The 25,954-nt window shown below is 40.6% G+C and overlaps 1 protein-coding gene across 1 annotated transcript in view; it reads left to right on the top strand.

The window, feature by feature from the left end:
- The first annotated feature begins 9,466 nt into the window (after positions 1-9,466).
- HAO1 (hydroxyacid oxidase 1) overlaps positions 9,467-25,954 on the top strand; it is a 49,383-nt gene continuing 32,895 nt past the window's right edge. Inside the window, exons 1-2 of the mRNA XM_032419789.1 lie at positions 9,467-9,603; positions 16,139-16,290. Coding sequence (XP_032275680.1) covers positions 9,467-9,603; positions 16,139-16,290 — 289 coding nt within the window. The remainder of the gene's footprint in view (positions 9,604-16,138; positions 16,291-25,954) is intronic.

Below are 25,954 nucleotides of genomic sequence, written 5' to 3'. Positions count from 1 at the left end.
CTATATTATTGTAGCTTCTAAAGCCTAATGGGTCAATGTATGACTTCCAGTAGAGTTTGAAAAAGCTGAGAATCAATCCTCGTGTAACTAACCTATGTTGGCCTGAAACCTCACACTGCACCGTTCTATACTACCGATCCCAAAGCAGATAGGAGACATGCCATTCCTGCCAAACTATTTCCTCACTAGTAATATGTTAGAAGTTAAATGTTCTTTCTTCCTATGCTGTCCTTTGTGGATGGGCGACTACCCTGCCCCAAGGGTTATTGCCAGCAATATTGAGTTGAAGAGCCTACGGAGTTGAAGTATCAAAATATACAAAAGTACTTTATAATTCTTTTTAAAAATTGGGTCATTATTATTTTTTTTAAAAATCCATCACCCTTACCACTATCAACAAAACGAGGAAGGAAGGTTGGAAATTCGTTCAATCTGCTCCTTTCCCCAAATCCATTTGCTTTTAATAAATTTGCATGGTTCCCACACACATTTCTTGTAAAAATATTCTCTCATTTTAGCAATTTCCAAAAGATGTTGGCCCCAACAATTTTCCAGTTGTCAAATATGCTAACAGGAGTTTTTCATTTGACATGTACACGGATTTGTGACTTTCAGCCTTTAGTGACTGGGAATGATTTACATGAAGCATGCTTAATTAATATTTATCAGTAACACTCTTAAGAGTCATAGAGTTGAACAGGTGCAGGAGGACTGCCGGCATCTCAGTCTCACCCTCTAGACAAGGTGCCTGCAGAATGAGACTCTATTCCAGGATGCAAGTCTAAGTGCAGCAATCTCCTTTCAGCATGGGCTTGTAGGTAGAGCTTTCATTCCTGTCTGGCTTCAAATTATCTCCTTGCAGAAATTACGTCGTGTTTTCAATATCCAGAGCTTTTTCTCCTAGAACAAGACGATAGTTTAAACAAAACTGCACTGGTTCAGGTCATTTCGATTCTGATTCTTAATCTCTAAATCAGAGAGCATGACATCTCATTATTAGCCAGTCTGCTCTCGTTCACCGCTTCCTCATGCTGCTATATATTTTTTTTAAAAGATTTCATTTATTTATTTGACAGAGAGACACAGCGAGAGAGGGAACACAAGCAGAGGGAGTGGGAGAGGGAGAAGCAGGCTTCCCGCTGAGCAGGGAGCCCAATGTGGGGCTCGATCCCAGGACCCTGGGATCATGACCTGAGCCAAAGGCAGATGCTTAACGACTGAGCCACCCAGGAGCCCCCATGCTGCTGTGTTTTAAGAACTGTGCCCTCCAGAGATTGCTGGCTTACCTTTCTGTACACTGCTTACGGAGAGCATAATTGCTAGCACTTACTATCCATCTTGTTTCATCATTAACCTTGGGAATATCTTTACAGCTATAGAAAAAAACTTGTGGCATAAAATTAGTTTTTTTTTAAGATTTTATTTATTTATTTGAGAGAGAGAGAGAGAGCACGAGTGGGGAGGGGGTTGCTGAGGGAGAAGCAGACTCCCCGCTGAGCAGGGAGCCCGATGTCGGACTCGATCCCAGGACCCTGGGATCATGACCTGAGCCAAAGGCAGACGCTTAACCGACTGAGCCACCCAGGCGCCCCAAGTTAGTTTTTTGTTAATCAAAAGAACAAGTTTTAGGGGTGTATGGATGGCTCAATCGGTTAAGCATCTAACTCTTGGTTTTAGCTCAGGTCATGATCTCAGGGTCATGGGATCAGCCCTGCCTCGGGCTCCCCGCCCAGGAGTCCGCTTGAGATTCTTTTCCTTCCCTCTCCCTCCCCCTCTGCACCTCATCCCGCCCACGCACGCTCTTTCTCTAAAACAAATAAAATCTTTTTTAAAAAAAGAACAAGTTTTAGGTTATATGCATAGTATGACATATTCTGTCTTACAGAATATTATTGAGAGTGGAGAAAGATCAGCTATTGATAAGTGACAGTGAGACAACTGATTAGTTATTTGAATTAATTCCTACCTATATATATCCATAAGATTGGGATGTGGTATACGACGTACAACAACAACGGTATAATTTGTGATCACACCGTGTTCCCATTATGTGTTGCCTGGGGCTCTTCGTTGCCTTAAGTCCATGAGCCAGCTTGACAAAGCAGCCACTGTTAGAACTTCGCTGGCTGATGTGACAAGGAAAAGAGGTAAGGAGGGTCTTACATGGGTGATTAAATGTTTCCACCCCAAACTGACAGTCATCACTTCCATGAACAATTCATTGACTAGAGCTAATCCTATGTTCCAGAACTAGCGGACCTCCTCCCCAAGGGAATCTAAACCTGCACTATCACCATGATGAGCCTTGAAGGGAGGAACTGGATGTATCTGTTAAATCAAATATTTGGCCCACTTTGCCTCCTAAAGCAAAATAAACTCATTCCTTCCCCATAAGAGAGGAATAGAAAATCTCCTTTAATAAAATGGCATTCAGCTCAGAGCCCAGGCTCCCCACTCCTCGATGGGTGGGAGTTTTGAGATCAGAGATGATGTGTAGGGTCTCTGCATTGGGTCAGAATGTGGCTTCTCTTTATCTGGAGACTTATAACCTTAAAAAAAAAAATGTTTCCTAGCTTCTGTAGAAGAATTCTTCAAATTGTGGGCCAGCATTATCAAATATTTGAGATGCAAATTCTCAGACCTCAGAAATCAGAAATGCTAGTTATGAGTCTAGGAACTTATGGTTAATCCCCAGGTGATTGTGATAAAAGATCACAAAGCACCATCCTACACAGTGTATAGAGACAAAACAGGAACAGAATAACCACTATAAAGGAGGAAGAATGAGTGCCTTCTGTGGGCATTTCTCTATAGCAGTTTTGAAGTCCTCTCTTGCTTTTTGATACAACACATTTTGGTTCTTAATATTCACAATTAAAACACATATCATTTCAATTTTTTATTTGAACAATTTTCCTAAGTCAAAATGTATATTTTTATCCCCCAAATGCAACTGAACATTTTAAATAAAATTATGTGGGTAAGTCTTGCATTACATTCTGATTACCATTTGTTAAAGGGCAGAAACACATGCGGATGCTTTGAAACGTGTGCTGAGGGTCTGCAGGGATGTGTGGCCTTCTTAGAGAAGACGAAGTAATTGTTTAACAACATTTTAAATTGTTTGATCATCGGAAATGATGTTTTAAGCATTTTATATTCTGACATAGCTTAGAACTTACAGATAGATGTCCTACTCTGTCTTTTAGGAAATTAGTTGAGGATTGAATGTTGACATTTATTGTACTATAAATTTTCCCCACTTAAATAATAGGAAGTAGACTTCCAATTTTTATTTTCATGCAGAATTTCTGATTTTCAGGAATGGATTCCTGCTAGTTAAGAGGAAGCATTTCTTTACTTTCTTCCCCCTATGCTGTTCTATCTCTTTTGACCTCATTGTGTGTATATGTTGATTAAAATGTGGCCACAAGTTCTTAGACAGTCATTTCATTAAGAGTTGAAGTTTCTGTCTCCATCCCTTTGAGTCTGGGTAGACTTGAGACTGCTTTGACCAAAAGCAGAGGAAGTGATGCTACATGGCTGCTGATGCTGGGTCATTAAAGTTATGTAGCTTATGCCTTGTTTGCTAGCACATTCACTCTTGGAGTGCTAAGCTATCATGTAAGAAGTCCAGTCACCTGAGGCTACCACGCTGTGAGGAAGTCCTAACAACGTGAAGAAACTTCGTGTAGCAGATGCTCTGGATGACAGTCCCAGCTGACCCTAGCCTTTGAGACATCCCAGCAAAGGTGTTAGATACGTGAATGATTAGCCTCTAGATGATTCTAACCCCATCCATTCATGTCATACAACTGAATCCCACAGCACAGAACAGAGTAAAACCATCCTTGCTTGCCTTGTCCAAATTCCTTACGTACAGAATCCATGAGCATAACAAAATGGATCTTGCCTTGTGTCACTAAATTTGGAATGGTTTGCCATGCAGCGTTGGATATCTGGAGCAGCATACCTTGGGTATATCAGCCACATGATTTTACTCTTTTCCCCAAGCTGTCTTATTCATATGAAAAGATTTATTGAGTATCATATTCTTATTTGGGTCTTGCTCTGAAATGGATTAACATATTCAGTTGTATTAATAAGGAACGTGAGGACTGTGTCCTAGATTTGATCCTTGCACGGAACTAAATTTGAACTGGCCTTTATACACAAACGTCTTTTAAATTTTATATTTTATTGACAGGGTTTGGGAACCACTAGCCTCTCCAAGCTTTTCAAATCCCCAAATTTCTGAACTCTCTCTTTGGAGACTCTTTTGTGTTTTTCCACTGGAGAATCTTTTTTCCCCCCTGTCTATAATGCAGTCAAGCCTTTGTGAGTATATTTATTTTTCTTGTAATAATTCACCCAATGCTGCCAATAGTAGCCAACTCATGTTGCAAATTGTGCTTTCCAACTCCTTCTCTTAATAGTACATGTTCATTAAGTACATAATCTGCCTCCGAGTTACTGCAAATGACATGAATAATAATGGCTTTGCCACTGCATGACATGAATTTTAATCCTTTTTCCCTTCAACAGGTTTCCTACCACTCACCCTAACCAAATACTTAATTTTCTTTTCTTTTTTGGTGACTCTTTCTCTAATTCTATGGTTTAAGTTTGTCAGAGTGTGTTGGATTATACTGCAGCAATAAAAACTTCAAAGTTTCAGTATCTTAAAACAACAAAAGCTTATTCTTGCTCACACTACGTAGTCATTTTGGTCTGCCTGGAGGTTATGCTCTATGATACTCACATTTGGGAACTCAGGCTGATGGAATTTGGAATATTCGTAGTTACTGTGGCAAAGGAAAAGGTAGTCCCAGAGGGTCTCAGTTAACAATTAAATTCTCAGTTGATAAACTATACTTCCACCCATGATTCCTTGGCCAGAACAGGTCTTAGCGGCCCAACTGCACCAGGACATTTCAGGTCATGCAATCCCAAGATGGGCTTAGAAGACAAAGAGACCTATTGGCCAAAGAGCAGTAATGACAAGCTCAGTGCACAAAGATCAATTCCAGATGGAAGAAAATACAGGAGAATGCTTTGATGACCTCTAGGGGAGTTTTGTAAATGAGACTAAAGAGCCCAAACCATCAGTAAAACTAATGGAAAATTTGATTACATTATAAAATTTAAATTTCTGTACAATAAAAGACCCATAATTAAAGAAAAAACATAGACTCCGGCTTTTGAAAATACTGTGGATTTGGTTTTCTAAAGAAAAAGTCTTTCACAAAACACCTATAGATATGAGAAAATATTAAAAGCATATTTTACAATGTGTTGCTGAAATGGCAAAAAAGTAATGGATATCCTTGAGAAGCCAAACAAGTAAACAAACACAAAAACAAGCACAAAGATAAAAACTCAAAGCCAAGCAAAAGCCCAACAGTCTGGTAAACAACACTGAAGCTGAAGGTTGTCCAAAGGACATCTGCGAAGCTCTGTCCACTGAGAGTCTGAGTGTGCAGGGTGAGGAGACAAATAGCCACGGAGCCGTGAAGCCACGGAGCCACGGAGACTCCCATTTTAAGATAGGAACCTGAAGGGCCACACCCTCAGTGAAAGGATAGTGGTGGTGAGTCAGGGGGTGGGGGGTGGGAAGGGAGGGGAGGGGAGTCCCTGTTTCCACATCCTGGACCAGGTAAAGTAGGAAAAACAAAACTGACCTAATAATTCATGATTACCAGTTAGTAGTTAAATAAGTTGTCACCCAGGTTCCTACTAACTAAGTGATCTAAAACATGTCAATTCAATCATCCTGCTGGAAATAATTTATAGTTATTTTAAATATAATCCAGGTATTTCTAACGGTATAAAAATGTTCATAAAATAATCAGGAATAAACAGACCAAATATTGGGTGAAAGCAAGATCCCAGAGAAGTAAGCAGAGCAACTTATGCCCCAAAGGTATATGTTGATCCCTGTATTGGAGCTCTATTTTAAGAACCCCATGGACCTTGGGGAACAGCAAACAAACCATGCCACTTAAAATGTGGACACTCAAAAGGGTGTTGACTCAGGGCAATAGAGAAGCACAAGTAAAATCTTCACACCCCTCACTTCCATCTTCAGACCGCCCCCATATGACTGCTTGCAAGGTCAGCCCTCCTGCATAGCATGAAAGAGGAAACTTTTCCAAAAGTTTCTAATGATTGCACACCCTTTCATCCCAGCTCAAAACCAGGACCTCAAGGCGTAACACATTTAGTGGATGAACCCCCCCCCAAAAAAAATCCACCTAGCTCTAGGTAACTTGCCTGTTTAGGAATCGTCTCTAATTAGAACAAGGAGAGAAAAATAAAAGAGGGATAATAATAAGTGAATGAGGAGGAGGAAGAACGGGAAGAAAAGAAGAAGAGGTAGTGGAAGGAGAATAATAAGAAGGAGAAGAGGAAGAAGAAGAGGAAGAGGAGGAGGAGGAAGAGGAAGAAGAAGGAGGAGGAAGAGAAGGAGGAAGAAGTGGAGAAGGAGAAGAAGGGGAAGAAGAAGAAGACAACAAAGGAAACTGAGTGGAAGATGACACAGATCAAGAAAGAGAGAAGGGAAGGGTGTAGAGAAAGTGTGAAGCAGGAAGAAAAAGAAAGGAACTGGAGAATATCTAACCACGTTCTTTCCATCACACAGCTTTGTTACTGACATTGGCATCTTCCCGTAGGAAAGAAAGCCAAGAACTTAGTAAAAATGTACCTTATATACGTACACCCACAAAGGATCTGTCTCCAAAGTATATAAAGAAATTCTGCCACTAGGTCACAATAACAAATCTAATACAAAAAAAAAATTGCCAAAGACACAAGCAGACGTTTCACAAAGTAGAAAAATAAAAGGCCAATGAATATGCTTATAAAAGATTATCGAACTCATTAGTAGGCAGGAGAACACAAAGTACAACCGCCATGAAATAGTTTTTGCCCTCGTGAGAGGCACTCTCTCCAGCCCTCCTGGCAGGCTGGTTTCTTGCCGGCATTGCTGTCTGTGATGCCACCAACACGGCCCCTCCTGGGGCCTAGAAGTAGTGGAGGGGCCGAGATTGCACCACCCTACACCTCAGGGAAGATGAAATGCCTCTAAAAAGGATAAAAACAGGAAATAAGACGTTCTCCAAGCAATCGTCTAAATCACACCTTAAGACCTCTGTCTGAGTGAAGACCCAGTTGAGGATATGGCGCTTTTTTACAGCTCAGGCAGTTGTCCTTGAAATGAAGGCAGAAAAGATCCGCATGATTTGGAAGGTGTCCAAGGGTTGTAGAGATGGTGAGCATGGTTCTGCTGCACATTTTATTGGGATAGTCTGAAGAGCTGGAAGAACGTTAAGATTTCGCTGAGTCTAGTACAAGGAAAAAAAAATCCCTATCTTTTGGCCATTGTGAACGAGACTGCCCAAATCCAGCAGGTGCTATTACGATGGCATTTATAGTCCTGATCCCAGACTGGGGGGGGAAGGGGGGTATCACGTGGGCAAGTGCAGCCTGTCACACCTTGAACAAAGACTGAATTTGTTTTGTCACCTTCTACCCTCAGCATCTCACTTCACAGAGGCTTAGAGAGGAGTGTGTGTCTCTCAGAGAATGTAAGGTATTGAAACAATGTAGTTATCACAAATTAACAAAAGCTTTCTAAGCTCCAACCACTTCTTTTAGCTCTTTCCACCAAGAGATTAATTAAGCAAAGTGGGGACTATAGTTTATTCATGAACATGGTACTCCAAATCAGCTGCCAGGCTGCCATTGCATAGAATGAGAGTGGATTTTTTTGTTTTCGTTCAGGCCTTTAAAAACAAAATCTTCCTTTATTCTCCATCTTGCCAAAGCAGTGGTTCTCACACAATCTTGTGCATCTAGAGTCACTTGGAAGGCTTGTTACGGTACAATAGCTGTAGAATTTCTGATTCGGCAGGACTGGGGTGGGGGCCTGAGAATTTGCGTTTCTAACAAGTTCCCAGGTGAGGCTGCCGCTGCTGGTCCTGCTGGTCCAGGGCCACATTATGAGAAGCACTGGGCCTTATTATCTTCCTTAGTTTCACCAGAACTTGGTCTGCTTAAGGTTCATTACAGAATATTAAGTTGCCTCTGCACCAAAATTACATTAGTTGCAAGGTGCTGACAGTTTTAACAATTATGAAAGTTGCAAATGAAAATGTCATGCTTTAATCTGCAAATTTTGAATTAGTTCTCCACAGAATTAAGATTCCTTAGATCAGCTTTCTCAGTGATGTCGGTAACTGTAAAACTGAGTTATTTCTTTTAAGATTCCCTTAATATTTTAACAGATATTTACATTCCAATAGCAATATTAATGTCATTTTACCTATTATCACACTGATGCAAAAAAGTAAGCATTTGTGAACTTTTGGAATAAACCTGTGTTTAATTCAATGCCAATCCTGACAGCTTAAAGCTTTTTGATTAAAGGGTAGGAAAGTGAGATCGGAAGGGAAGGCAGCTAACCCGCAGGTTGGGTTACCAACCAGCTAACACTGCGGGCACCTGAAGGTGGCAAGAGAGAACTAGGGAAGTGGGGGATTTGGCGTATTTATGCACCAACTCCCTTGAGTCCTTGGTTGAGGACTTGATGGAGGGCTGTCCTTTGGAGCATTGACTCCTTAGCACTGTGGTCTGCCAAGTGGATGGACAAGCAGGGTCCAAGTTGAAGAGAACATTCTCGTACAGAGGTAGGCAGTTAGAATTCAGCTGCCGAATGGCTGGTGAGCAGCTTCAAGTGGAGGCTCCTAGACTGAAACCCAGGTCTGACTGATGTCAAAGCCATTGCTTTGTGAATCATGTCTTAATAATACAAGTCTTCCCCCAAGTGTTCCATGATTGAGTGAAATTTTAGATTGAGACCACAAGGTCTTTGGAATGGCACCTCCCTATATTCTCCCCAGAGTGAGACAAGACTCTTTAAGAATAAGCTGTAAATTTGGGCTTAATGTTCCTTGTTAAAGCCAAATGTTTATAATCAGCTGAATTTTATATTATATAGAGACCCCGCTTTTACTGGATGCCTCATTCATTCCATAAGCTCTCTGTCACATGATATGTTCATGGTCCAAATGTGGAAGAAAAATGAGTGGGCAGCCCATTCGGGGTTTCAAGCAAACGCACATACCATGCAGAAGAAGCAGCCTTAGCCAGAACTGAGCCAAGAGTGGATTCATGCAAGTACTTCTCTACGTCCTAAATTTTTGATGTGACAGACAACTAATCCCCTTCTCTTGCCTCCCCAAGCCCACCTTCTCACGGCTTAGGTGTAGCTGTTCTTTGGCAGACAGATGCAAGTGAAATTGCAAAATCTAAGCATATATTTGCTCACTTAATGTAAGCAACAGAGAAGTAAATCTGAACTTTGGAAAAAGTCTATTAATAATTGACAAATAGTGGAATTATCAGGATGTAGAAGCCTAGGCAGGGAAAAAACCCCCCAAACCTGGGGTGACAGTAACCTGTGAAAATGTTTACGCGGTTAGTTTGTATCAGCGATTATGAACAACATGCTAAATCAATACTTCCGAAGTCTATATATGACTATTATATTTCCGGGGCAAATGACCAGGAAACGTTGGCTGATAATGTTGCGGCATTTTCCAGGTAAGAAAATTTATTTATAGTTTTAAAATTATATGAGGACATCGTACCAAAATAAGATATCCAAGTTTTAATGTTGATGATGTGAAATTATTTGTCTAGATGGATGCTTAGTAGAGAGATAAAAAACTCTTGGGGCCATGAGAAGTCTTGGGCTATTAAATTGTTTTAAAAATATCCCAAGCCTGGGAATCTCAAACAATTGACTGACAAAACCAACCCTAATTTGCCTCACATGGAATTATGTGGATACTTAATTTAACTGTGTATAAAAATAGTGATGCATTCTGATGACTCTATTCTTTTTCTCTGAGTATAAGAGGGAGGGTCATTGCTCATGGTGTAGGAAGCAGTTAGCATTAAGTGCAAGAAAGCCATCGTATCTGGTTGAACCAGATCAGATTGTTGCCTCAAATATTCCCATCCTGCCGCCTTTCCATTATCATTCATTTTGATTACTGTTGTCTAAACTTTCACTTTAGATTTCAATTTGTCTCCATAGCATTAATCTTTCAACTTGGCTATTTCATCCCTCATCCAAAGTGCTTCACCTACCTCTATTCCCAAAGTAGTTTTCCTTGCCTTTCATATTTTAAAGCACAACATGGTGGGTGTCATGGTTTATGTTTTCTCTTTGTAATAAAAATAAGAAACAAAATAACTTTAGAGGAGTGTTTTTCTCTCAGCAGTTATGAAATGGTTTATTTGCTGGGGTAGGGGAGGAGAGCCCTCGGTACACTATACGATTTCAGGCTCATCCATCTTACATCATAGCCTTTAGAAAAGCCAGCGAATATTGCGGGTGTTCATTGATGGTGATAAATTAAAGAAAAAAGGAAGAAAATATCCAGAGGAAAGACTCTGCCTTCTTTCTTGGCTTCGCCAGTCTAGAGAAAAATCTCTCAGAAATCACTTTTCTATATGTACATTAGGAGAGAGGAGATTATTCTAAGAAAAGTGGTCCCTGGCAAGCAGCACCAATGCACCCCCCAGGAACCTGAGAATGGGGTGAAGGATGGGATTCCCCCACCCAAACTTTCATAAGCCTTGACTTTGTCTCCGATCTTCCCTGGAACCCACATGAGCTTCACAAATTCGGGAAGAGGAAGAAAAGGAAAAATTGACTAAGAACAGAGGGGCTTAAAATTCTGTATGATCTTTTTTCAATCATTTAATGTTTTGGGCCTCTTCAAAGTTTTCTGCTCTTGGAAGATGTCCCTTCCTAGGCCCATAGTGGTTCTATTCATCAGGTAATATGGCTTACCTCTTACTAGTCTCCTGAAAACAACACTTTAACCCAAATAGGTCATTTTAACCAAGGAAATCTCAGGCCTCTGACAGGTTGGTGTCACGTTGAATTTCTCAGGTCATAATGCTCAGGTGACCACCTATTTCCTGACCCACCCTTCAACCCCCTTCACCTCATGCTACTTAGTTAATTAACTCACATTTATTAGGAATCTCTGTGGGCTAGACTCTGTACTATGTGCCGAAGATAGAGCAATGAACCAGACAAAGTTCCTATTCATGGGAGCTTACCTTCACATTGATCTTTGACCTCCATAACGCTGGTGGGTTGAATAGATGCAAAGTGTCCCCAGAATGTACCCAGTAGAGGCCTTAAAGAGGGAGCAAAGGGCTGCAGCAAATACAGACACCTCTGCAGCCTGGAAATTCTAGAAACTTTGTGAGGCGTAGAAGACAGTGTTGACTCCCAGTTTGTGGGGGGAGGAGTGCCTCGTGCTTGTGCGGGTCACATGGTACTCCAGTTGAATACTCCTGGGCTATGCATGTACTAAGTAACTTCAGGACAGAACACAGATCATGAGAACGAGTTTGCAATGCCATCCTTTCCATGAAGCTTGACCTTTCTCTTTTGTTCAGCTTGAAAGGGAAAAAATGGGGATTAATCAACTCTGGACGTCGGCTGATGCTATTTTATTATCAACTGCTTGAGGAGTTTTTATATTGCAACAAACGTTAGGGGCCATCGCCTACTTCAATTTCTCTTTTGTCGTGTAACTGCCTGTGACCCTTCATTCCTCACCTTCTAGCATTGAGCTGATGATGTAGAGCTCAGAATAGATTTCCTGCCAGGGTCCTGGGGGCTTTGGGCTGATGGGATGAAGCAAATCAATCTGAGTTCTCTCATTCTGATTCAAATGAAGACTGCAAAACAACCAAACCTCAGATAACCCGTTGTGACACAGTGTCAGGGCATTTTAAAGACATTTATGAAAGGTATCCGCCTTCCCCTCCCACAAGCACAACAAAGTGTCATTCACGGTGACCGCTGTTATCTCTGTGCTCCTCTCTGACAACCGCGGTTTGAAGTTCTGGGGACCTGGCTTACTTATGTGACCTCGCAGTTGCTTGTAAACATTTCTGGGGTAAGACTTGGGACTCTGATATTATTGTAACCAAAAAATAATAAAAATAAAGTAAAATAAAATAAAATAAAATGCAAAAGGACAAATAAAGTCAAATAGATGGAACCAGACTGAAGAGCATAATTTCCTATTGGGAACATGAAGCGAACAGCAGATGTCAGCTTGCTACATTTTGCTTGGCCTGACCTGATTGGGGTTAAAAAAAAAAAACAAAGAACAACACAGTACATTGTTTCTCCTACAAATGAACTTAGTGTATCCTTCTCAATCATGGTCCACACTTTGTGGCTTCTTGTGAAATTATCATTAGTGGAAACTAATTCTACAATTTGGGGCATCTAGAAGTCCCGATGATATTAGAAAATGAAGCTCCTTTCTTTCCTCACACTGAAAATGGCATGATTTTCTTTTAAATAACAGATGGACAAGTGGTAACATTCTCTCACTTTAATATTTGAGAAGCAGGGGCACCTGGGTGGCTCAGTCGTTAAGCGTCTGCCTTCGGCTCAGGTCATGATACCAGGGTCCTGGGATCGAGCCCTGCATCAGGCTCCCCGCTCCACGGGAAGCCTGCTTCTCCCTCTCCCACTCCCCCTGCTTGTGTTCCCTCTCTGGCTGTCTTTCTCTCTGTCAAATAAATAAAACCTTTAAAAAAAAAAAATATTTGAGAAGCAGTCTAAACTCACCTGCGGCATTTTAAGTATTCTCCTCATAGGTGTAAACGCCACAAGATGGTTTCCATGACAGCTGAGTAGAGTAAGCTGCTTTTTGCTCTTGCGTTATGCAAAGTAGCTAACTGCCTCTTCTTTTTGAAGATTCATGTGGAAAAAGGTCTCACATCCCAGCTCTGTTCTGTCCTCCTCCTCCTCCTATCCTCTTCTTTGTCCTCCCTTTCTCCTCTGCTTCCTCTTTCTATCTTGGACCTCAGAGCTGTGGCTTCTTCATCCAGACAAGTGTTGGCAAATCTATACACGCACATGCACACACACACACACACACAAGCACAACTATACACCTTGTCAGGAGGGTCACAGGCCTTCCAAAACCCATTTACACACCAAGGCATTCAAAAACTGGCTTGACTATTTAAATATGCTTGCTATGCAGTGTTTTCTTCAGACTTAGATCCCTTCCCTCCTTACTCCTTTACCGCAATACCTCAGAGGTTGAGAGTGATCCAATTAAATGTTTTCAAGATCTCACGATATTAAGAATGAAAGGTAAAAAATGAGATTACAAAAATTGTGCTATTTTATATATTTGATATATGTATTTACATATATTTCATTTGATGTAAATGCTTAGAGTAAAAAATTAATGTGGAGAAATTGGGATGCAATAAGATCGTCTTACAGGACTTATGAAACATTAATTCACTGTGTTCAGTTGATGGGATTCAGTAACAGCACATGACTTTAAAGCTGGGTGTTCAGTGTCTTCCTTCAAATAGAGTAACCCATCATGGAGAGTGTGGACATCACCAGATTTTTTTGTAAAATTAAATGTGAGACTTTTGTTGGATGTGAGGTGTGGGTCAAAAGCCCTAAGAAAGGATCGCCCCTTCTACCCCACTTCCATTGCTCAGGCATCTTATTTTCCATCCTTTGAAAGAGGTTTATTATTCAATTGGTTGAATTGTTTTGCCGATCTTCATATCTTTTTTCCAAAGTGGAGGTCCTATAAGAGCACAGTCCACGGTTATAGTCGGCTGCGATTTTATGTAAGATTGTGGAAAAAATCATTTAAATTGGGGGTGGGGTTAGGTGGGACTTGGAAAGCTATTAGAATTACCTGACAAGGTTAGTGTAATGGCTCTTCAGAAAATATCAAAATGTGGAGAACTTTTTGGAGAGCCCACACTTTCCACTCCATTGTTCTTACCTAATTTTGTGTGAAAATTGCATTTCGTGCACTGGTTGGTGAGTCTCTGTAGTGTCACCCTCAGAACAGAAAGTAGTGTTGGGGGGGGCGGAGAACACACAGTTATTAAAGGGACTGCGCCACCACGTGGACACGCGTAAAGCTACTGCTTGGAGATAGAAGGACTGAGCCTTGCCTTCTATGTAGGAACTGAACATTAAACAATGTCCTTTCTCTCTCTCTCTCTCTCTCTTTCTCACACACACACACACACACACAGCCGATGCCCTGCAGCTCTGTGTGTGCCCTTTGTAAAAGCGCTCATTGTTTCCTCAGCTCTAAGTAAATATTAATGCCTTCCAAGGCCAGCCTGCCAACGGCTATTAAAACCTTTTTCTCTCATTCTAATAATACACTTAGAGATGATTGGTAATAAAAACTCTCTTCAAGGCTTCTGCCTCCTCCACCCCAAAATGGAGATCAAAGAAGCATGTTGTCAGGGTCAGTCCAAAAGAAAAGACTTCCAGCAGCAAGGCACGTGGTGTGGCAAAAAATAATGACAATTATGATGTTCAAAGGAATTGCAGAGAAATCGCACAATAAAACTTCTTTATTATGCATTTCAAGGGCTGGATGTATTTACTTTATTATGTGAAGAAGGGTTAGATTACAGACCCAAAGCCACAGGAAGGCAGAATTTCTTCATCCACTACAGGAAGTCGGTTGCAGTTAAGACTTCGGAGGTTCGATTTATTTTGGTTACTCCAATTCTAAATCACACTTCGCTATATTAACTAAAAATCTCAATTTCTCTGGAAGCAGAGCTCAATCTAGGTAATGAAAGCTGAGGGCTGGTTAGGTATGTATGTGGGTCTTATACACATGTTTATTGTCTTAGTGCTCATTAGAAATAGGGCTGTATTTCCTTCCCTTCTAATCAGTGACTAATGAGAGAAATAATCCTGAACCAATAGGACATAGAAATTTTGCTAAGAGGGAAGAAAACTTGTTCTCCTGTAAACTTTACTCTTAAAATTTTGGTTCTTGGTTTATTGATCATTTTCATTGCAACATGAAAGAATTTCAGGAAGAGTCATTTAAGATCATGTTCAGGAGTCAAAAATTCTTCAAGCCAAAACTCCAGTTTCTGCCAAATAACTTTTTTGAGGAAAATGCTCAATTAAACTAAAAAAAATTATCTCCCCTCATCACCATACTTCAATGAATACTGACTTCAGTTTAAGGATTTCCAAGAAACCACATTATAATTTTTTTTTTTTTTTAAAGATTTTATTTATTTATTTGACAGAGAGAGACACAGCGAGAGAGGGAACACAAGCAGGGGGAGTGGGAGAGGGAGAAGCAGGCTTCCCGCGGAGCAGGGAGCCCGATGCGGGGCTCGATCCCAGGACCCTGGGATCATGACCTGAGCCGAAGGCAGATGCTTAACGACTGAGCCACCCAGGCGCCCCAACCACATTATAATTTTAAAAGTAATTACCTAAGGAATTACTGTCGACTTCCAATTACTGTCTGTTATGTATATATATATAAAAAGACAAACTGGACATAGTATATCTGCCTTCCATGTTTTTGTATACCATCTTCAGAATGACTTGGAGGAAGTGAAATGAAAGCTATGTTCACACAAAAACATTTAAGTGAGTGTTTATAGTGGCTTTATTCATAATTGCTTCAAACTGGAAATGTTACAAATGTCTCTTAGCTGGGGAATGGGCAACAGACTGGGGGACCTCTGTACAGCGGAATACTATTCATCCACCAAGAGGAACCGATGATGGACGAATTGGCTACATGGGTGAATCTCAAAAGCACTATGCTTTCAGTGAAAGAAGCCAGACTCAAAACGCTACATTATATATGATTCCTTTTATATATTCTTGTGAAGTAAAAGTATATGGACAGAAAAAGTATCAGCGGTGGTTAGGGGATTGGTTTCACTGCAAAAGGAAATGGGGACATTTTTCAAGATGGTGATCTGTTCTGGACTGTCTTGGCACTTACACAACCACATGCGTGTGTCAAATCCTACCATATGTTAATTACACCTCACTAAGAACAATAACTTGTGAAATCTGTTATTCTCTTATGGCTAACTTGCCATCTTCACAAACATTAAAAATGCCCCTTTTCTTTAACCTTGTAAAGTAATTTGCCAAATGGGAGAAATAAAAGGGTATTTTCTCTTTCTAACTAAAATGAAATGTCAAAGCTTTGGTGATGATTTTAGAATTCTAAAACTTTTTTTTTTTTTTTTTAAATTCTAGATGGAAGCTATATCCACGGATGCTCCGGAATGTTGCCGAAGTAGACCTGTCGACTTCCATTTTGGGGCAGAGGGTCAGCATGCCAATATGCGCTGGGGCTACTGCCATGCAGTGCATGGCTCATGAGGATGGGGAGCTTGCAACCGTGCGAGGTAAGAAGAGAGTCTCACCCAAAGGGACAGAACAGGACTAACATTTAGTGACTTCTTTCTCTGTATGCATCAAGCAAACACTTCCCTGGATATTTTTACACTCACAAAAATTAAGCTCATTGACGCTGCCGTCCAAATACCTGTTCTTGCACATTCTGCTCCTCTAGGACTCTGGGCAAGATACTCTTGGTGCCTCAGTTTTATCAGCTATAAAGTGGGGATAAAAATAGTACCCATCTCCGAGTTACTGTCAGGATTAAATGAGCTCACACATATAAAGTGCTTAAAATAGTGCCTTGCACAGAGTGGTGGTTCAATAGCTTTTAGTTATATTATGTGTATTAATATCCACATTTCAGAAAATGGAGGTCTGAGAAATTGACTCCCCCATGGTCATACAGCTTGGTAGTGGCCGAAATGGGATTCAACTTCGTAGCTACCTGATTTCAAAGCCCTTCCTGCTTCCCCAAACCACTTGATTCTCTCAAGGAAACAGCAGATGCAGAGACCCGGTTGGTTGAGTTTTCTGTCATGGTTTGGGACCACTATTCTGTTTTACGAATGGGTTATATTCCCAATAGAGTATTTCTGCCTTAGGAGAGAGAGATGAGAAATTCAAGTATGATGTAAAGAAATTCCTCATTAGGGCTAATTTATTAACTTCCCAGTCCCCTAGCAACTACGAACATTTGAAGGTATGCACAGTGAGAAATCTCCCCACCCTGCTTCAGAAACTCATATAAAAGTTGGTAATGAATTCTATCTGACTTCTTTTGATGCTAAGCAGGGAAGGAAATTCAGGCCCAAAGAGCAGGAACTAAATACTATTTTAAAGCATTTTAGTTCAAAGTATCACAGATCTTAAGGATTTACTTCCCTCCTTGAAATGTCTGCCACAGAATTCTGCCAGGGATATCAGCATGACCCAGTGGTTGTGCTGGACAGACTTAGGTTGGAGTCTAGAACTTTTTTAATTCTAGGACCACACACAGAGAAGTGGTCTTGGGGCCCCAGCCATTTGTCTATGGTAATCCTGAAATATGGGCAGGGAGAAGGGGAAAAGAAGAAGGAAACCAGTATCTTTCCATTTACAGTTGGGGTGAGAGAGGCCTTCCCAAGCATTCCATAGATAACAACCATTAAAACAAAAGCCAACAAATCAACACAAACCCCAGAAACTTCCATGCTGTCAAAGTTCTATAAAAATTGAAAAAACAAGTGGCAAACAAAACAAATTGAAAAATTATGAGGCTGCAAAGTGTTAAGGACCTTTCCGTGTGAAGAGCCCTTATACTTGAATAACGAAGTAACATCTAACCCCAAAGAGATGAAAAGATGTAAGTGGAAAAAGACAAATAGAAAATTCATAAATGGACACCTGAAAACGGCCAATAGACATATGAAAAGTATTCATTTTCCCTAGCTGTCAAATAAATGTTAAGTTATAACTATACATTTTATTTTCTGAATATCAAGTTATTATTTTCAGATTATACAGTGTGTGGAGGGTGGAAGGAAAATGTGCATTTTCATATACCGATAGGAAGACCGTAAAGTGGAATCGTATCTCTAGAAAATCATTTGACAATTGTTAACCAAAGCTTTGAGGGTGTGAATTCTCAAAATGGGGTGCACTTTTTATTTGCCCCTCAGGGTCCCAAAAATCTCTTCCACATATTAAAAAACTGCTTTCAGAAAAATACACTCTGTTCACACTTTGATGGGAGTGAAAGTCACCCTTTTTACTTTGCTGAAGATATTTTTGTTTTAAGCTTTATGCAGGAACCTCAAAAATGGCTCTGAGGGTCAGACTGGTAACATAAACATCCAAAGAGGGATGAAGTTAGGAAAACAACAATGCAGGCTCAGTGGTGGAGACGGTCGTGGTGGAGATTGCAGGTTCCGCGGAAGGGGGCAGCCGCATTTCAGCGCTAGCTAACTGCAGCCCCGAGGGAATGAGGATGTGGGGTTGCCAAATCTTCCAACATTTCAAGAGAAGCCAGAAACCTTGATTTTTATGTGTAATCTCCTGGTTTTTAAATGTTGGCAAATAAATCAAAAGTTCTCTAAAACACTGTTTGGGGCAACAATGTGTGGGCCAAAGCAAATACTTTTGTGGGCTACAAGTGTCCCCGGGGCTGTCAGGCTGGGACACCTGATTTATGTGGAAATTCACCACTAACTAGTTTCACTTCTGTGGCAGGTCATTTTCACTCTCTAGGAGGATTACGTTTCCTCACTGATAAGTCAGCCGCTTAAGCAAGATCAGAGGTTTACTTACCATGCCCTAAGGAGGTCAGGATTGTTCCCAGGGCTCTCAGGGAAGCTAGGTGTGTCCCTGAGCACAGAGCTACTCCTGTTGCATGCTGGGGTTCGGCAGGACAGACAGGACGGTTCTTTAAAGAAAGAGTTCTGCTAACAAAGGCAAGAACAAAGACCAAATCTCCACAATGAGAAAACGTTGGAAACCAAAACCAGAAAATTTCCAACAGGAAGATGATCTTTACCATTTTTTTTCAGGGTATAAATAAATGATTTTGTCCCCATTTAAGATTCCATTAAATAGAGAAACCATTCAAGGTAGACAACTGCCCTTCTGAGATCCCACCCCTTTCCTCTACCCCCTGCCTTCCATGCCAGTCCTGGAGAGTGTAGATGCTGGAATGAACATTTGTATGCTTTTGATTTTCATTTCTCATAGCTGCATGCTTGGGATAGAGGAAAACAAGAAGACATTTTTATTTCTGGATCTTGCTGAAAACACAAATAGATGTTTATGCCACACAAATTAACTTTCATGAAAAATGATGATAGCCAACATTTATTTGGCAATCAATGTGTGTCAGGCAATTTACATTTATTAACTTATCTATGTCTTACCCATCTTGAAACGTGAATCCAAAGCCCTAAGGATCTTTTTCCAACTCCTTGCTTGTGGAAACTGAGGCTTGCAGAAGATAAATACCTTGTTCTGGGTTATTAATTACTTGTGCAATGCTGCTTATAAGGTCCTGGTCAGTGACTGATATTTCCAAGTATCATTAACTGCAGCAAGAACCCTAAGGCAAATTCTATGTTATAGTCTTGGAATATTAACTGCAAACATTCTATGCTTTTATAGTTTTATCCCTTTAGTTTTGAGAGGATGGAATAAGCCACAGAATATGAAACTCATTAGGAAATATGGGCCTTGAGCAAAATTCAGGAGCATAAATAAAAGGGTTTGAATTTTAAACAAAAATTGAAACTCCTAAAAGGATGCCTGGGTGGCTCAGTCGGTTAAGCATCTGACTCTTGGTTTCAGATCAGTTCATGATCTCGGGGTCATGGGATTGAGCCCCATGTTGGGCTCTGTGCTCAGCAGGGAGTCTGCTTGAGATTCTCTCTCCCTCCCCTATTGCCCCTCCCCCCACTTGCGCTCTCTTTTTCTCTAAAATAAATGAATCTTAAAAAAATAAAATAAAAAAATGAAAACAACTCCTAAAAGTCTTTTAAGATGGAAGGAAACTGGGGTCCTGGGTGGCTCAGTCGTTTAAGCATCTGCCTTTGGCTCAGGTCATGATCTCAGGGTCTTGGGATCGAGCCCCACATCAGGCTCCCTGCTCAGCGGGGAGTCTGCTTCTCCCTTTGTTTCTCCTCCCCGCTCATGCTCTCTCTCTCTTGCAAGAATGAATAAATAAAATCTTAAAAAAAAAAAAAGATGGAAGGCAACTAACTGAGAAACACTCAGTGGAGAGCAGTTTGCCATGTACTATGTTATGAATAAGAAGACATTTATTGTACTAGATGATTTAGTTAACATTTTAATAATTGACAACTGTTATAATAGCTACGGAGCCATATAAATGCCTTTACTTATAATGGCACATCCATTTGAAACTCTATTAGATTGTTTTTTTATTTATGTTTTATTCTTATGAGCTTCAGGGATGACTACAGAATCATGTCTACAAATACTCAGCGTGGTGAAGGAAATATCAATGATAAGCATGAACCCCAGTGCCATATAAAGCAGGTAGCATCCTTAGGTGAAATTTCCATCTCGCAATAGAAGTAAAGCATCGCTGACTTCTCAAAGAACAAACAAAATGCTTATTATACCACAGAGGCTTTTAGGACATTATCATGGAAATCTCTCTGGTGTTAGGCACTGCGGCTGTAATGAAACTTTATTTCAGCCTCCATGGAACTACATGAGCTCTTTTGCTTCATTTAAACATGAGGAATCAAGAGGAAAGAGAAGAGACTAAGTGTTAATTCATCCGTTTGCTTCTGACTGTTATGTGCGCAAGCGCCACACGAGGGAGTGCCGGGACCTCAAATAGAGAAAAATTAAAACCCACCTAACGCGTTCCAGGAATGCTCAGCGTATTAGCAAATTCTTAGTAAACTGTCAAAAAAAAAAAAAAAAAAAAAAAAGATTTTAAAAGAAATTCCTGCCCCTGGATGCAATTAGAGGCTACCACACAGGATTTGATGGGCCATAAAACCATTAAATCTAAACACTTTCTTTTTGAGCCTAAAAGGCCAGAACATTCCAAAGTGAAGTTTTGGGACTCGGCTATGACTTGACCACCTATTAAGGTGCAGGTGGAACAGACTGCAGAGTAACACAAAGAGCCTTACAGACCCCAAAGAACTGAATTAGGGTGTAGGTGAGAGCTTTAGCTGTTGAATTTTCTGGATTTTCCAAGATTAAGTGATCGACTTTAACATTGAGTGAAAGACCATTCAGCAAGAAAAATTGTCATTTCCTTTGCTCCAGACCCAAATGATGTATTTCTGAAAGCTTTATTGATTTATATATTTATGTGTTGTACTAGGTGACCGAGTAGATATACATTTCAGCATACCTATGAGGAAAATATCCCCATTATTCTCAATTTTACCTAAATCCAGGAAAAGCATGAGATTTGCCTTAAATGAAACTTTTATTTTTTCTGAAATGAGTGCCTTTTATGCACCAGATGCTGGACTTTACATTCCTGTCATTAATCCTTACAATAGACCTGTGAGGTAATTATCGTTTATCATTCTCCTCATTTGACAATGGAGGACAAGGACGCCCTTGACCAAAGTCTAGGGCTGGTACATGATCAAGATGGGGTGTGAACCAAGATCTGTTTCACTCTGGAGTCTGATCCAGTTATTTGTCTTCATCCCATTATTTTATCCATTTTCACTGAAAAGAAACAAAGCTAAGGAGGAATAAGAAGAAAGGACAGTTTGCTAAAACTTTGTCCAAATTACATCATTAAACATTTGGAAAGGAATACCTCTTGGTTTCATTGTAGTAAAAAAGAATCAATTCTTTTATTTTCGTCTTTATTTTCAACCTATTTCAGCTCAACTTTATGTTTTGGACGTTCTTTTCCAGCAGTTCAAATTCAGTGGACCCTCTCTTTCTGCATACACAACTCACATACAGTACATATACATAGACACACACACACACACACACACATATATATACACACACACATACACATATATTAAAGGATTATGGACCTTCTTTGTATATATGCAGAGATATATATAAAAATGGGTCACTTATATCTAAAAATTTTCCAAAAAATGATAGATTCAGTGTTGAAATCACTTTACACGAAGAATGAATGGGGGGAAATCGAAGGGGGAGAAGAACCATGAGAGACGATGGACTCTGAAAAACAAACTGAGGGTTCTAGAGGGGAGAGGGTTGGGAGGATGGGTTAGTCTGGTGATGGGTATTGAGGAGGGCACGTTCTGCATGGAGCACTGGGTGTTATGCACAAACAATGAATCATGGAACACTATATCTAAAACTAATGATGTAATGTATGGGGATTAACATAACAATAAAAAAATAAAAAAAAAAACAGCTAGTAAAAAATCAGACTCTTACTACATTGAAGCCCAACATCAAATGGTCCGATTTCTAGTATCTCACACCAGAATTTAAGCTCTTGGGCAGCTATCTTGAGAGCTTGAGATCGCTTCTTCTCAAATGATTGGTGTGCCTGATGACATTAAAGCATGACAGCAAGAAGTCAGAGGCTCCCTGGTGTGTCCTGACACTGAGGTTGTCATACTTTGGGAGGTTGATTGAGGTCAAGGGCAGGCTTGATCTTCCTCGAACCCATCATAAAAGACATGTCACTCTGGTGTGGTCTCCATGCGATCTGCCAGGTACGCCAGGACCTGACAACTTAATAAAATGACAGAATAATAACCTGGGGATCATTACAGTAAAGCTGATATTTTAGTCTAACGCAGAGTTCTGCCCCAGAAACAAAGTGGATGCAAGAAAGGGAGAACACAGATGTCATTGGGACTAACTGTTTCTTGCATATCTTTCCATACAATCAAAAATAGCTCTGCAAGTGAGTGACCCTGTGATCCCTCAAGGTTAAACTGCTCCTGATTCAGACAGTGGACCATCTCGAAAGCACTAGAAAGATGAACTCTGGTTTCCTGGTCTTTCTTGGAAGTGTTGAAATTGCTTTGGTTCTCTAAATCATAAATTAAGATTTGTTTGACCGCTTCTAAGTATTTCACGCAGAATTGTAGTGGAAATTTCACAACATTATTTTTCTAAGTAATCACAAGAGTGATTTTAGCCATGCAGACCATAATATTCACCGCCTCTTTAATAAGCCTGTAAATGGCAGTTCCTGTGTGAAGAAAGGATGATACAGCCAGTGGACGTTAGGGTGCACATTTATGCAAACACTTTAGTGGGTCAGACGCTGAGTTTCGAACCACACAACTGCTTGGTACTTTGTCATTGCATATTTTCCCCATTGCACAATGACTTCCTGTGCAGAGGACAGAATGCATTTTCTCAACAAAATTTTCACAAGACAGCACAGCTGTCTTGGTGACTAAGTTTTGCAGGAGTTTTTTAATCAAAGGCACCTATAAATAACTTTAGACACTTTCATCATGCCTGCCCCCTTTTCCTTTAAACACACAATTTTGGAGACTTAACTCACCTTTCCCATAAAGGAGAACTATTTTCAAGGAAATAATTTGGGCCCAAAGTAGCACATTGCTTAATCGTTCTGCTCTAATCTGGGAATATGATTTGACCCACACGAATTAATGCTTCAAATAATAGACATTTACTCCCACTGATAACTACGGGTTTATATTTTCCTCTGTTGTGGTGGTGATGGTGGTAGCTGTGGATGAATATCATTCTCAGATGTATTATCATTCCCCTCCTTGTCAAGCCTGGCATGATAAACTTCAGTTTTATTTGGTGATTCGACATCTTATTTATATGTGTGAGAGTGTTGGACTGGACATTAAACATTTGGAAGCTACTTCATAATCGGTAAATTGCGCTGCCTCAGCTTTGAGAAACTTCTCTCTCCCTCATCTTCTGCCATTTTATTTTTATTTTGCTGTTTATTTTTGCTTCTAACCTAAACTCTAGGAAGCTGGGCAAATTCTAGATAAGCAAGGTTATAAAATACGTCTGCTAACGGTGAAATGTGCCGGGGGCTGTTACTATAATGCGATTTAATTCCTTGACTTCACAACTAGCAAGAATTGATACAGAAGAAAATGTGGCACATTTACCTGTGCCCTCCTCGAAGGGACACCAGTGCAGAGGACAGACAGAGGCATCGGCAGGAGGTGACTGGCAATTGGCAAGCTGGGAGCCAGTCAGTCCCCACCTTACTGCCCCTGGTCAGTTTGCTATAAGGTCCTGGTTTTCTGGGTGCCTGGGTGGCTCAGTCGTTAAGCGTCTGCCTTCGGCTCAGGTCATGGTCCCAGGGTCCTGGGATCGAACCCCGCATCGGGCTCCCTGCTCAGCGGGAAGCCTGCTTCTCCCTCTCCCACTCCCCCTGCTTGTGTTCCCTCTCTCGCTGTCTCTCTCTCTGTCAAATAAATAAATAAATAAATAAATAAATAAATAAATAAAAAATCTTAAAAAAAAAAAAGAGAGAAATGTTTTCATTAAGGCTTGCTGGAAAACGAGACCCTGCCAACATCTAGAGGCACGATTGCCTTTCTTAGCCATAGGGGGCGTTCTGCCATTTCCTGCTGTTTTGCAAACCTATTTACCTGTTCTAGCCCAGCTGAATCATTGTGCATTGGAGTTTAGGATTTATATTGACTCCAGAGGTGGTTGCATTTATATCTAAGATGAGTTGATGTAAATCTCAGTGGTTGATTACAGTTTCCATAGTGTAGAAAATTGAGTTAACTCTACTGAATGGCAGTTTGGGGAGGCAGAACTACATTTAATCTGATGGCAGATTATTGTAGACCCTTGTAGCATTTCCCCACCCTAGCGCATGTGATTTAACTCTAATAAAAAACTTTGTCGTGGGTGCGTCCCAGGATAACTTGGATTCTGTTAAACAGAATGCACCAATATTTTCCAGTAACCCATAGCCCGTTCTGGGGTGTGTGGGAGGGGCAGGATTGTGGGTGATAGTAAACAATGATATTAAACTCATTTATAACCATATTATTATACTTACAGTTTATTGCAAATAGAGAAACAAAAAAAATGTAGTGAGAATTAAAAATTTTTTATCCCAGATATTATTGTTGATGGCTGATAAGCAAATGCAGTCAGTCCCTCAGATCTACTCAGATCTACTCTGCAGACCCTCCTTGGAAATCTGCAGACAGATAAGGGGTAGAGGTGGGGGGTGGGGAAAGGCATGTTTTTGTCGCACCTCTTAGATTATTTGCTGTTGTCTTGTCCCTGGCTTTCCAAAGGAATGTGTACCCCGGGAACGTAGGGATTCTCTGCTTTGATATTCTCTTCCTATATCAGCCCTATCACAGAGTTCCTTGGCCTGGAGAAGGTTCTGCTCTCTTTTGAGAGCTTTCTTGCTTAAGGTAGTGAGCATTTGACGCTATCTCTGCAAAGAGGAATGGGTATGTTGATCAAAACCAACGCAGGGAAAGGCTGGGTGTGTACAAGATTATGAGCAATGATAAGAAACCCAGGTCCTTGGCAAAGTTCTAAATTTCTAAGGCTATCTAGGACTTCTTTTTCCAAATGGTGTTAGGCATTCTCTCACTTAACCCTTTACAGTTACATGGCTTCAGAGTTTACGCAGAAAATGTTCACAAACCTTGCCTCAGTGGGCTGTCCAGCAATGCCATGATGGGGACAAGAAGGCAGCTGTGGTTATAGATATTTTGCAGATGAAATGTGCCTCATGGATGGCAAGGCTGGGGCAGGCGCTCAGGCCTTCTGACTCAACCCATTATATCGTGTTGTCTATTCAAGAGATATGTATTATCACCTAGGTCATTTCTAGGGCTTTATCTTCAATGCTTTAATGTCCACAACCTTACTCATGTCTCTTTTAGTGAAAGGTGCGTGCATGTATCTCATATGCATTTTTTATAGCAATGGCAATAATGTATTACTAGTGTCCCTAAATAAAGAAGAGAAAAAAAAGTCTGAATACATCTAGAGCATTAAAAGTTTAGATGTTTATTCTTTTTTTTTAAGATTATTTATTTATTTATTTGAGAGAGAGAGAGAGAGCGCACGCAGAGGGAGAGGGAGAAGCAGACTCCCCACTGAGCAGGGACCCCAATGCGGGGCTCGATCCCAGGACCCTGGGAACATGACCTGAGCCGAAGACAGACACTTAACCACCTGAGCCACCCTGGGCACCTCTTAGGTGTTTATTCTTGAAAATAT

This window comes from Phoca vitulina, unplaced genomic scaffold (genome assembly GCF_004348235.1).
Source record: "Phoca vitulina isolate PV1807 unplaced genomic scaffold, GSC_HSeal_1.0 scaffold22, whole genome shotgun sequence".
NCBI classification, from domain to species: Eukaryota; Metazoa; Chordata; class Mammalia; order Carnivora; family Phocidae; genus Phoca; species Phoca vitulina.
The sequence above is the reverse complement of the archived record's forward strand: the minus strand, read 5'-3'. Positions and strand labels throughout refer to the sequence as shown.